The sequence below is a fragment of the Mus caroli genome, unplaced genomic scaffold (genome assembly GCF_978045245.1).
Source record: "Mus caroli unplaced genomic scaffold, Mus_caroli_1 scaffold_3, whole genome shotgun sequence".
Lineage (NCBI taxonomy): Eukaryota > Metazoa > Chordata > Mammalia > Rodentia > Muridae > Mus > Mus caroli.
Genome location: NW_028227258.1, coordinates 73214129 through 73227129, shown reverse-complemented (window position 1 = coordinate 73227129; position 13001 = coordinate 73214129). Strand labels below are relative to the sequence as shown.

General features: G+C 46.0%; 2 protein-coding genes across 5 annotated transcripts in view; one reads left to right on the top strand and one right to left on the bottom strand.

Moving 5' to 3' along the window:
* Syt11 (synaptotagmin 11) overlaps window positions 1–6303 on the bottom strand; it is a 29522-nt gene extending 23219 nt beyond the window's left edge. For both annotated transcript variants that reach the window (XM_021158451.2, XM_029475529.2), the window contains exon 1: window positions 6024–6303. In XM_021158451.2, coding sequence (XP_021014110.1) covers window positions 6024–6057 — 34 coding nt within the window. In that variant the 5' untranslated portion in view covers window positions 6058–6303. The remainder of the gene's footprint in view (window positions 1–6023) is intronic.
* A 3167-nt stretch (window positions 6304–9470) lies between these two features.
* Window positions 9471–13001, top strand: part of Gon4l (gon-4 like) — a 148973-nt gene continuing 145442 nt past the window's right edge. Inside the window, exons 1-2 of one of the 3 annotated variants that reach the window (XM_085835737.1) lie at window positions 9471–9532; window positions 11225–11744. In XM_085835737.1, coding sequence (XP_085691863.1) covers window positions 11240–11744 — 505 coding nt within the window. In that variant the 5' untranslated portion in view covers window positions 9471–9532; window positions 11225–11239. Of the gene's footprint in view, window positions 9540–9689; window positions 9989–11224; window positions 11745–13001 lie in introns of those variants that run through there. The other 2 variants (XM_085835739.1, XM_085835738.1) reach the window with 2 other exon arrangements.

Sequence of the window (13001 nt, the reverse complement as noted above, 5' to 3'; positions counted from 1 at the left end):
ACAAAGAGGGTTTGAACATTTGTAGAACAATTTGTAGAACAGACCAGCACCAATGAGCACAGACTGCAGGAAGAAGACACTGGATTCTATTAAAAGAGTCAAGCCAGGCATGCAAGTGTAATCAAACATGCAAAGTTAAAGGCTAGCCTGGGGGCTGCCCAGACAGCAAAGTGGTTAAGAGAACTGGACCCAGGTTCTACAGGCCCACGGTTCAATCCCCAGCACCCACGTGATGGCTAACAACTTCTGTTAACTGCAATTCCAGGATATGTGATGGTCTTTCCTGGTTTCTATGGGCATATACCTGTTGGTGCACAGGCATACTTGCAGGCAAAACACCCATAAAAAAAAAACAAAAAAACAAAAAAAACCTAGGCCTCATCCTGAAACTCTGACTGGCCTTAAACTTGGAAAGATCTGCCTGCCGCTGCCTCCCCAGGGTGTCATAACTCTGAAATCCTTTCTATCTCAATATTTCACCACTCGGTGAAAGCTGAGAACCAGCCGGAAATGAACAGTCTTCATTTTGAAGGAATATAGGTAAGGAGAAAGGCCATTATTAACACTTGAAAACATGATGTGCAGGCCCATGTCTTATCAATACTCCTGTTTATATCACTCAGTAAGATAACTGTTTTTAGGGAGAAGTTCGGGGGCAAGAATCCCATCCTGCTCGTTCGCAAACCTGAGTTTCTGACATTTAACAAAAGCTAAATAAGTCTATGTGTAAACAACTGTGTGGCTAATCAGAATGGCTCCAATATGAAGACATGGCTCTCCACTGCCCAGTCAGGAGCTTTCTTGCAGATCGTTTGCTATTGTTTAGTGAAGGTGAACACTCACTGACTGACTGACTGACTGAAAAGAGGGCAGAAGGAAACTACCAAGGGAAACATTAGGTCTCAGTCTCCCAAGTGCTGGGATTACAGATGTGAGCCACCACATCTCGTAGATAAGTCTGTGTGTGCAATGTGTTCAACGGCATGTACACTCACTCGGGGGTGGCGAAGGGGGAAGAGGAAGGCAGAGGATAAGGTTTTGGAGTCCGTTTTCTCCTTCCACCAGGCACAAGTCTCATAGCTGGAACACAGCTCATCAATCAGGCTTGGCAGCAAGAGCCCCCCCACCCGCACCCCACCCCCCTAGCTACCTTGCTGGCCCAAGACAGGTATTTTTTTTTAGCATAATTTGAAAATGAAGTCTAAAAGCCAAGACTGGGAGACATCTGTTTGCACAGTTCTTTGGCTCTATGGTGTGCTGTCACTGAGGGAACCTACTGCTACTTATAATGTATCGACTGTTCCAGAGACAACAAGGATAGGTAGAGAGAAGACAGGCAGTGTCATGGTTCTGGAGGACCAAGGAGGCTTCCTTATGTGCTCACTGCCAGTACACCTCTGCCCTCCATTCGCATCCATTTCAGTATTGTTCCCTCTGTCCCCAAAACCCAAGACAGTGAACTAGAAACAGCAGATGGTGAAATTCAAGGCCTCTTCCTTGCTCTAATGAAAAGTTTGGTGGTGGTGGTGGTGGTGGTAGCTGGTGAGATGGCTCAGCAGGTAAGAGCACTGACTGCTCTTCTGAAGGTCCTGAGTTCAAATCCCAGCAGCCACATGGTGGCTCACAACCACCCATAATGAGATCTGATACCCTCTTCTGGGGCATCTGGAGACAGCTACAGTGTACTCATTTATAATAATAAATAAATCTTTGGGCTGGAGTGAGCAGGGACTGAGCAAGTGGGGTTGACTGGAGCGAGCAGAGGTCCTAAATTCAATTCCCAACAATCAGATAAAGGCTCACAACTATCTGTACAGCTACAGTGTACTCATATACATAAAATAAAAAAAAATTTAAGATGTGTTTTTGCTGTGTAGCCCTAGCTCTCTCAGAACTTATTCTGCAAACCAGGCTGGCCTCAAACTTACAGAGATCCTCCTGTCACTGCCTGTCTAGTACTGGGATTCAGGGAATGCGCCAGCATTGCCCAGCTCACTGCTCAGTGAATGCTTTAAGTAGCTGTGGGGCTGGCGATGTAGCTCCATTGATAGAATGCTCGCGCTCACTGCTCGAGACCAGAGTTTGATCTCCATGTTTGCAATTGCAGTGCTCAGATGTGGAGGTTGGAGGATCAGGAATTCAAGGCCATCCTCAGCTACAGAGCAAGTTCTAGGCTAGCCTGAGCTACATGAGAACCTATCTCAAAACAAAGAAAGAAAGAAAGAAACAAACAAACAAACAAATTGGGGCTAGGGAGATGGCTCAGTGAGTAGAAGTATTTCTCTCACAAGCACAGGAATGTGAGTTTGAATCCTGGGAACCCGTGTAAAAGCTGGGCGCACAGCCCATGCATCTGTATGTCTATACGTCCTATTGGAAGACAGGAATCTCCAGAAATTCAAGGCCCAGCTAGCCTTCTATATGCAGAAGAAAAATAACAAATGAGTGTCAGGTGTGGTGGTAAACTCCCTTAATCTTAGCATTCAAAAGGCAGAGGAAGGAGGATCTCTGTGAGATTGAGACTAATACGATCTATAGAGCAAGGTTAGGGACAACCATAATCTTATAGAGAGATACTGTCTCAAATAAGACAAGACAAAACAAAAAGCCATGAAGAAGGAAAGACAATGAGCAGTCAGGTATAGTGGTGCACACCTTTAATCTCAGCATTTAGGAGGCAGAGGCAGATGGATCCTGTGAGATTGAGGCCAGTCAGGTCTACAGATTCAGTTTCAGGCCATCTGGAGCTACATAGTGAGAACTTGTCTCAAAAACCAAACCAAGGGCTGGTGAGATGGCTCAGTGGGTAAGAGCACCCGACTGCTCTTCCAAAGGTCCAGAGTTCAAATCCCAGCAACCACATGGTGGCTCACAACCATCCTTAACAAGATCTGGTGCCCTCTTCTGGAGTGTCTGAAGACAGCTACAGTGTACTTACATATAATCAATAAATAAATCTTTAAAAAAAAAAAAAACCAAACCAAACTAAACCAAACCAAAACCAAACCAAGCCAAACCAAACCAAACCTAAGTATAACAAAAAGACCCTTTCTGAAAGAAGGTAAACGATATGGACTGACATCCTAGGTTGTCTTGTGTTTTGTGTCTGTGCACACAGAGTGGATGTATGATTCAACCAATAAAGAAGAAAATAATTTATTCTCCTGATTGGTTACTTTTTGTTTTTCAAGGTCATATCTAATTGAATGTTGACCTGTGTATCCTCTGTCATGGCCTGGACTTTAAAGGACTTTGTAACAAATATAAAGGTCAGAGCGGCAATTCTCTTTGGGACAATCTATACAGGTCTAGGGATCTGGAGATACAGGAGATATTCCCAATTCTTTTGGCCTCTGCTCAGACCAGAATTTAAAAATAATTAGACTATTTAATTTCTTAAAAAAAAAATAGGGCTGGAGAGATAGCTTAGTGGTTAAGAGCATTGACTGCTCTTCCAGAGGTCCTGAGTTCAATTCTCAGCAACCACATGGTGGCTCACAACCATCCATAATGAGATCTGATGCCTTCTTCTGGTCTGTCTGAAGATGGTGACAGTATACTCATATACATAAAATAATTTCTTTAAAAATATATTAAATTTTGTTTTATTTAATATTTATGTGACTATTCTAAATATGCGAGTGTTTAGCCTGCTTGCACGCATGTGCACCCCCTGTGTGCCTGTGAAACTCAGGAAAGGACACTGATTTCTCTGGGCTGTAGTTATGATCTTTGTGGACCTTCATGTGGGCTCTGGCAATTAATCTTGGGACTTTTGTAAGAGCAACAAGTGCTCCTAACTGTTGAGCAAACACTTTAGTTCCCTGAGTATTTTTTATTTGTTTGTTCAATTTTTTTTTTTTTATGTAGCCCAGGCTGGCCTCAAAATGGCTATACAACCAAAAACTGGCCTTGAATTTTTTGTTTTAATTATTTCAAAAACCATATTACTATGTGTGCATGTGTGTGTGTGTGACATGCCATGAGTGTATGGGTAAAGGTAGATGACAGCTCTGTGGAGTCCTTTTTCTCCTTCCACCTTCATGTGGGCTCTAAGGCTAGAACTCATTTTTTTAGGTGTGAGCCCAAGTGTTCTACATACTTGCCCTGGTCTTTTAATTCTGAATGTTCTAAACGCCACCTTCCCAGTGCCATAGGACTGTAGTGTGATCCACCATGCTTGGATCACTTTTTTACTTTGCATTATTTTTTCAAGGTTTCAACCTAGCCCATGCTGACTGGACTCAGTCAGGCTTACTTTGAATTCATGACACTTCTACCTCTGCCTTGAGCCACCATTCCTGGCTTCTTGTTTTTAGAGACCAATCTCATGACCTTGTCCAGTCAGGTTTTGAACTCAGGAAGTAGCCCTAAACTGGCCTTGAACTCAGGAAGTAAAGAAACCACAAGTCTAGGTTTTGTTTCATCTACTCTCAAAAGGCTCTAGAATTGCAATTAGAGAAAGGAGACTGCTGGAAAAAGAGAGTTTGAGAAGCAAAAGATTGTGAAGAAAATCCTGGGTTTTTCATGTGATCACAAAATGGATTTCGGTCTGGGAAACTCAAGACTTCAAGGATAGAGACAGAGAGCAAAGCTGAAGAAATACAATAAGATCCAGCCTTGGGGTCAAATGGGAACAAGGGCTGAGGGGTGTGAAGATCCATTGTCTGGATGCTTTCACTGAGATCTGATGGCTTGTTATGTTGAGAACATTGGGTTCTGTTCAGTTACATATACCTCTTACTTGGGAGTGAGAGAGCCATTTTTATTTTATTTCTTTAAAGATGGCTTGTGTCTCTACCCTAAATTTTGGAACCTAATGTTCACACCTGGATTGTCTGAGGGATATACTCTCTTAAGGAATATGAAGGTTCTAGGTTCACTCTGCAACAACTCTTACTTGATTCCTCCAATCGAAGGACAATTTTATTTTACTTATTTATGTGGTGTAGAGCACAGCATAAGAAGTTTGCGCTCCTGTATCGTTAAGGCAGAGTTCCCCAAGAGGAAACGACTTGGCCAAGCCTCTCTTGCTTTCTTTCCCACCTATTTACCACAGCACTTTCTGCCCCAGGGAGTGTAAAAGTGCTCTGAGAACCCAGAGGGCTAGGTCGCAGACCAGCCGCTCCGAGATGACGTAATGCTTTCTGTGGTACACAAAGCGGCCTCCCTCGGGCTGGGCCTCTCCAGCCCCTCCCCCAGGCCAGGATTGCCTCCCTGGCCAGCACCAGCGCGGGTGAGCACCCCTTTTTGAAAAACCAGACCGGGAAAACAGTGAACAAAGGCCCCGGAAGGGGCGCCTAGGCACTGCCAGGAGCTTCAGAAATAGACATCACGTCATCTCTCCGCCCGGCGGCGCCAAGCGCCATTTGGTAACACCGCGAAGGACTACACCATTACGGTGCAGAATGAAGCATGCACCCAGCCCTAGCAACCCTCTGACCGCCTTAAGGAGTGGCTTCATTTGTGCTCCCCACCCCCGCACCCTTCTTTCCCTGGAGGCCTCCGCCTCCCTTGGCTTCCAGCCATACAGCCCATAGTCTCCACGCTGCCATCTTGATGTCCCATCCCCCTTGCCACTTTCCTCTTCTGCAGCCCTCAGAAGTAGGAGGGGGAGGAAGGGGCACCGCCCTGCGTGCCCCTAGGGGGAGGGCTCGGCCTACCTCACCTCTCTTCCTCCAGAAAGGGGGTGGGGGGGGGGGGGAGATTGTTCACATCCTCCGCAAGCTTGCCATTTCTCACCTCCAGTCGTGCTGACAGTGCACCATCAAGGGTTTACCATCAAGGTTTTAGCATCCTGGACTTGCCTATCCTCGGTGGCACTCTGCCCTTGCTAGAGCCTGCAGCCCACAGCTGAAATTCAGAGGTTATCCACAGCCTTCTACTCATGACCTCAGGCCCTATTCTGGCTGGGCTGGCAGTGAGAGGGTCCCATTTGGACTTCACTCCCCGCCCATTCCTCAGCTATCTGGCATTGCAACGGCACTGATCGCCCCCAAATTAGTTTGTCAAGCTCTACTTACCAAAGCTGGGGCGGATATTTGTGATCTCAGCCATGTTGTAATCAGAGGCTGTTGATAGAAACACTCTTGCAGAGGTCAGACAACTTTGGGAATCTCGGTCAGTACCGAGGCCGCGGCTGTAGACCTCCAGATCAGGGGAGGGGAAGGTGCATGGCCGACTGCCCCTGCAGTAAGATCCCTGGTTGCTAGCTGCGCTTTCCTCTTAGATGCTCCAGGGATGCTCTGAGCTAAGGATGCAGGTGCAGTCAGACTGGTCCTGATGAGAGATAGGCTCCGCCTCTTTCCGAACGGCCCTCGGCAGAAGACTCCGCCTCTGCCCGAAAGATTCCGGAAGCTCTTCGAGAAAAGACCCCGCCCACTGCCGAGTTTTTCCGAGGATGAATCTCCGCCCATTCACAGGCTGTGGGCGTTTGTGGCTAACTTTCAAAGCCCAGTAAGAAGTGTAGGTGTTTAGCGAGCTCAGTCGCACATCCTTGTGACTATAGCACTCGAGTGGGTGAGGAAGGAGAGTCAAGGAGAGTCTTGGATAGGTCTCATAATACAGAAGGGCAGGAAGATAGTCGCTTTAGCGTCTTCTGAAGCTGTAATTCTAGTTGCCTGAGTTTATATAGCTAGAAGCTGAACCTTCTGGGTCCGAGGACTTGAGAAAAGCAAAATTCTATACTGTTTCAGTATTGATGGCTATTATTTTTTTTTAAAGATTTATTTATTGATTATATGTAAGTACACTGTAGCTGTCTTCAGACACTCCAGAAGAGGGCCCCAGATCTCGTTGCGGATGGTTGTGAGCCACCATGTGGTTGCTGGGATTTGAACTCTGGACCTTCGGAAGAGCAGTCGGGTGCTCTTACCCACTGAGCCATCTCACCAGCCCGATGGCTATTATTTTAGCGCACTCCTGGAACAGTAAAGGCATTTATGGAAACTGACTAAAGATTGAAACCTGGGTAGAAGCAGAAGGATCAAGAGTTTCAGGCCGAGCTGGTGAGATGGCTCAATGGGTAAGAGCACCTGACTGCTCTTCGGAAGGTCCAGAGTTCAAATCCCAGCAACCACATGGTGGATCACAACCATCTGTAATGAGATCTGACTCCCTCTTCTGGTGTGTCTGAAGACAGCTACAGTGTACTTACATATAATAAATAAATAAATCTTAAAAAAAAAAAAAAGCATGCTTTTAAACCCAGTACTCTGGAGTATAAAACACCAGAAAATATGCAATAATAATAATAATGAGTCGGTTCACCCTGCTGCACTTGCTTGGGTGGCTCTGACGTTAGATTGAGGACATGGGGAACATGTAGCCGAGGTGGGGGCTCTTTCCTGGAACCTGGCTTTTCTCCGCAGTTGGAGCTTCCTTCGTCCTTGCTAATGGCCTGTCGCCTTTCTTCTCCTTTGTAGGGTTTGGGTTTTGATTCTGAGAGCAGGCCAGCTGTGACCAAAAGAGTGTTTTTGGTTTCTTAATGCCCCCTACCCCCCCACCCCCGCCAATGACAAGAGAAGAGAAGTTGTGATTTTTTTAAAAAGACAGTCTCTCAACCAGGCTGCTCTGCAACTCATTTGTGTAGCCAGCCTCTACTGGACTGGAAATCTCCTATTGATAGGATTACAGGTTTGAGCTACCACGGCCTGTCAAGAGTAATTTTAATTACATTTATTGACAGGGTCTTGGATAATACAGACTGACCTTGAACTTACTGTGTAGTCCAGGCTGGTCTTGAACTCCTTTCAACACCTGCCAAATGCTAGTGTTACAGTCATAGACCACCCTGCATAAAAAGTATATATTTTAAGTTAGAGAAGCTACTAGAAAAGATGAATAATTTGCTTTTTTAAAGTTTCCTGATTATTTTTCCTAAGCATAATTTGTGTCATCACTGAAACTCAAAACTTTTTTTTTTTCAAATTATTATACTCAATTGGGAAACTGCTTTTATACTACTTCAAAGGAAAAGACCCACAAAGACTGCGTTTTTCGTTAATCTGGTATTTGGAGGCTAAAGAGAGATAACTGTTTGGAAATGAAAGCATATACTACAAAAGACATGATGATTTTAAACAGGGAGGTATTCATGGTACAGGGTACCATAGCCAACCTAAAACAAATGTCAACTCTGCATCTGTACATACATATATAAATACACACAGTATGGATTCAAGTTTCCAAATTTAGGGTTGTTTGTTTGTTTGTTTGTTTGTTTTTGAGACAGGGTTTCTCTGTATAGCCCTGTCTGTAGTGGAACTCACTTTGTAGACCAGGTTGGCCTCGAACCCAGAAAAAAAAATGAATTTTTGAACATTATGGCCCAGGCTCTTTACTGAGCAATGGGTCAATACATTAGAAGCTAGAATTGGAATATCTTATACCTGACTCCTTTTGATATTTGGGTATTTTTGTGAGTTCATCTGTCCTGTAGGGTTAGAATCTGTAAACTGGAAAAAAGTGATAAAAATATTCATTGGTACACAGGATTTATTGTGGTGACCAAATCACCTGGTATAAGAACATTTTGCGGGCTGGAGTGATGGCTCAGAGGTTAAGAGCACCCCTGACAGCTCCTGAGTTCAGTACCCAGCAACCACAAGGTGGCTCATGACCATCTGTCATGGGATCTGATGCCCTCTTCTGGGGTGTCTGAACACAGTGACAGTGTGCTAATATACGCAAAATAAATAAATCTTTTTTTTTTATTTTATTATTATTATTTTTTGGGTTTTTTTTTTTTTTTTTTTTTTCGAGACAGGGTTTCTCTGTATAGTCCTGGCTGTCCTGGAACTCACTTTGTAGACCAGGCTGGCCTCGAACTCAGAAATCCGCCTGCCTCTGCCTCCGGAGTGCTGGGATTAAAGGCGTGCGCCACCACGCCCGGCTTTTTTTTTTTTTTTAAAAAGAGACCATTTTGCAAAATAAAGACTATTATGCAGATATGAATAACTACTATACCTCAAGTTCAAATCTGGCTTTGACCTCAGCTATATGAAGCATCTCTCTGAATTTTAGGAATTCTCCTTTTCTTCCTATGTTCCAAGTATTTAGTGGGAAGGGTGACTAGTTGTCAACTTACACTATGGAAACCAAGGATTCCGCACCCCCAGGTTTTGAGTTGGGTCGGTAACTGGAGAAGAGTAGGAAGTCTCCCCCAACCCTTGCCTTCCTCCCTCCTTCCCTTTCTTTCATTCTTTTTCTTCGTTTTCGAGGCAGGGTTTCTGTGTGTGACCATGGCCGTCCTATAGCTCGTCCTGTACACTAGCCTGGCCTCGAAATCAGGGCTACGTCTGCCTCCTCCTCATCCATCTATTTGTCTTGTGTTGGGTTACTTTTTCCACGAACTGACGTATCAGGGCTGTGGCTTCACCAGGCCCTAAAATAAGATGGCGCCGGACGTCTCGCGCATGCTCCTTGACGTGAAGGTCACGTGCCTCGGGGGCGCGCACGTCAGCCGGTGCCGTTGCGTTACTTCCGCTGGCGTAGGAGCTGAGTTTCCGCGGGATCGAGCCGGCCTCTGAGGGTATTTGGTAGTGTGTGGTGGGGCGGGAAGCAGCACGTTAGACGTGGGGCTCCCGGGGGAAGGGTGCCGAGGATGAGGGGCGTCTGCTCCGAGGCTGGGTGCCCGGTGCGGGAGGGGAATCGGGTAGCAGGGCTGTGCGTGTTGGTGTGGACCTGAGCTAACGTTGAGCGCTGAGGTGGAGAGTGGAGCTAGGACTCCTGTGAAATGCTTGTTCAGGGGGGATCTGGGGACTGCTTGCTCGGTGGCGTTCACTCACTCTTGGTCAGCCTTTCCTGGCCTTCAAGGAGCAGACTCTTGCTGGGCGGTGATGGTGCACGCCTTTAATCCCAGCACTGGAGAGCAAGAGGCAGGCGGATTTCTAGAGTGAGTTCCAGGACAGCTAGGGTTATACAGAGAAACCCTGTCTCGAAAAAACAAAAACACAAACAACAACAAAAAGGGAGCAGACTCTTGGAGGTATGGTAGTTTGAAGCGCTTGGAGCGATCCTCTCACAGTTCTGACTGAATGGCCCCTGGCTGCCCCTCTCTCCCCGCTTCCCCTCTGCTTCCTTCTCAGTGAACCTTAGGAAGTCATCTGTGAAAATAGGAATCACCTAGGTTATCCCCACTCCCCTCCGTACTCATTTACTATCCTCCCCGTCAGGATCAGCGAATCTTCTCTTGGTTATTGAGCTTTACGAAGATAAGAAACTGGGCTCTTAGCGGGAGGGGCCTTCCTTAATGCCCTAGAGAACTTGAGTTGGGGAGGCTTAAGATTAGCTTTATAGATCAAACTGAGTAAGTTTTCTCTGGTAGTTTTGAGTGATCTTTCAGGTGAGAAGGTTGCCAATGAGGCTTATTCTGGTCTTGGCCCTATGTCTGAAAGTAAGGGTTTCCAGCATAGAAGGATGCAACGTGTGTGTGTGTGTGTGTGTTTTGGGGGGGGGCGGCGGCTGGGAATGAAGTCAGAGGTAGGATGCTTGCCTTACACGCATAAAACTCTGGGTTCCTAAATGATTAAAGAGATGTGCTGAAACACCTGTCAGTGGAAGCAGCAAGATCACAACACACGATCACCCTGAGATATACAGCAGGCTGGAATTCACCCTCCAGTACCTATGGAAATGCTCCCTGTTTGGTCCAAATGCAGCCTAAATTTGTTTAGGCCACTTTCATTCCTTCATCTCTTCAGGGAAGAATCACAGAGTGTCTACAATGCCACATAATGCTGGATACTGGAGAAACCAGTCATGGATTCTGTTTTCTCACTGACTTCATAGCTCTGGAAGACAAGGATACTAGAAGAGTGATATTCAATGCTATAAGATTGACTTTTTAAAAATTTTCCTTATGTGTCTGTGTGTGGGCATGTGAATGTGAGTGTAGGTGGCCAGTTCCAGGCCAGTCTGGCTTTGAACTCACAGAGATCTACCTGCCTCTACCTAGGCTGGGAAGAGGCCTGCACTATCACATGAAGTCTGAGGTAACAGAAGCTTAAGAGATTAAGGTATCGCTTAGTCAAGGTAGCATAATGTTCAGTGTGGAGTTTGAGCTGAGGTACTGTAATGAATTTCTTCTGCTAAAAGTCCTAGGCATTCGGTGTGAAATACCATGCTCATGATTGAACTTGGGGTGTGTGAAATGATACTCGAGCAAATGTCACTACTGTTAACTACCACTGAAGTGATCAGGGCTTGTTTTTTATGCTTCTAGGATGGAACTTGTAAAATGTTGCCCTGTAAGAAGAGAAGAATTTCAGTGACCGAGTCTTCTCAGCAGCAAGATGACCAGGAGGGTGATGACTTGGACCTAGAGGAAGCTGTGAAGCCAGAGACAGACCAGCTCCCAGACAGCGGGTCAGAGTCCCTGTCCTGGGGTCAGAGTCAGGACAGTGCAGTGTGCCCTGAAGGGCACTCCATGCAGGATGGAGACGATCAGCTCAGGGCAGAGGGGCTGTCTTTGAACTCGAAGATGCTCACCCAGCATGTGAACTTAGCAGTCTTGGAATCCGTTGATGTAGCCGTCTCTCAGGAAATACCCCTTCCTTCCTTGGAGTCTTCTCATTCCCTTCCTGTACACATGGATAAAGGGAGACTCCAGGCCTCTGCCTCAAGGAAAGGGAAGAAAATTGTCTTCACGCCTGGGCAGGTTACCAGGGAAGACCGAGGGGATCACCCTGTCCCAGAGGAGCCTCCTTCAGGAGAGCCTGCTGAAGAAGCCAAGATGGAAGGAGGTAAGGATGAAAGGTCTGGCTTGCCTTTTCCTTTCCTGTTTAGGTTGAACATCTCTGGTCTGAGGATCTAAGTTCCAAAACGCTCTACACTTTTCTTTTGGAGTGCTAACAGGATGCTGTAAGTTTAAAATCCCATATCTGAACTTGTGGGGAGCTATGTCCAAACTGCAAGGTATCAGAAAAATATTGTATAGGACTGTTGTCAGACTGCACAAGCGCTGTGTACGAGAAGTAAATGAATTACAGGTTTAAGCTTAGATCCCATCACTAATAAATCTCACAAATACACATGTTCTTATTGGCCCCAAGCACTTCAGTAAGGCACAGACAGTTAACCTGTGTGTCACTTAGTTGTGTTGTTTTGATGGTTGTTTGAGACGGGTTCTCTGTGTAGCTCTGGCTGTGCTAGAACTCTCTATGGACCAGCCTGGCCCTGGACTCACAGAGTTCTGCCTGCCTGTGCCTCCTGAATCCTGGGACCGAAGGCATGGGCCACTATCACCTGTAGATACTTCTCCATGGCCATAGGGAATATGTTTCAACTGAGGAAAGAGACAAATAGTTTGGTTTCCTTCTTTTTTTTTTTTGGTTTTTCGAGACAGGGTTTCTCTGTGTAGCCCTGGCTGTCCTGGAACTCAGTTTGTAGACCAGGCTGGCCTCGAACTCAGAAATCCGCCTGCTTCTGCCTCCCGAGTGCTGGGATTAAAGGCGTGCGCCACCACGCCCGGCTGGTTTCCTTCTTTTTTTTTTTTTTTAAGATTTATTTATTTATTATATGTAAGTACACTGTAGCTGTCTTCAGACACTCCAGAAGAGGGCGCCAGATCTCGTTACGGATGGTTGTGAGCCACCATGTGGTTGCTGGGATTTGAACTCTGGACCTTCGGAAGAGCAGTCGGGTGCTCTTACCCACTGAGCCATCTCACCAGCCCCAGGTTTCCTTCTTAAGACAGTGTCTTATGAGCCCATGCTGGCCTTGAACTTTGTAACTTAGGCTAGCTTTGAACTTGAGCTGCTCCTGCCTTTTCCTTTCTAGTGCTGGGCTTACAGGCATGAACCCTACTCCAGGTTTCTGTGGTTGCTGGTGTCCACTCCAGGATCTTATGCATGCTAGTTAAGAACTCCACCAACTAAGCTACATCTCCAGTGCCACTTGGACCCCTTTTGAAATGAGAACATTTAATTGAAGACTATGCAAACAGATAAGAAAATTTCAGAAATACAGAAAGTACCCAGGTGTGGTGGTGTGTATCTGTA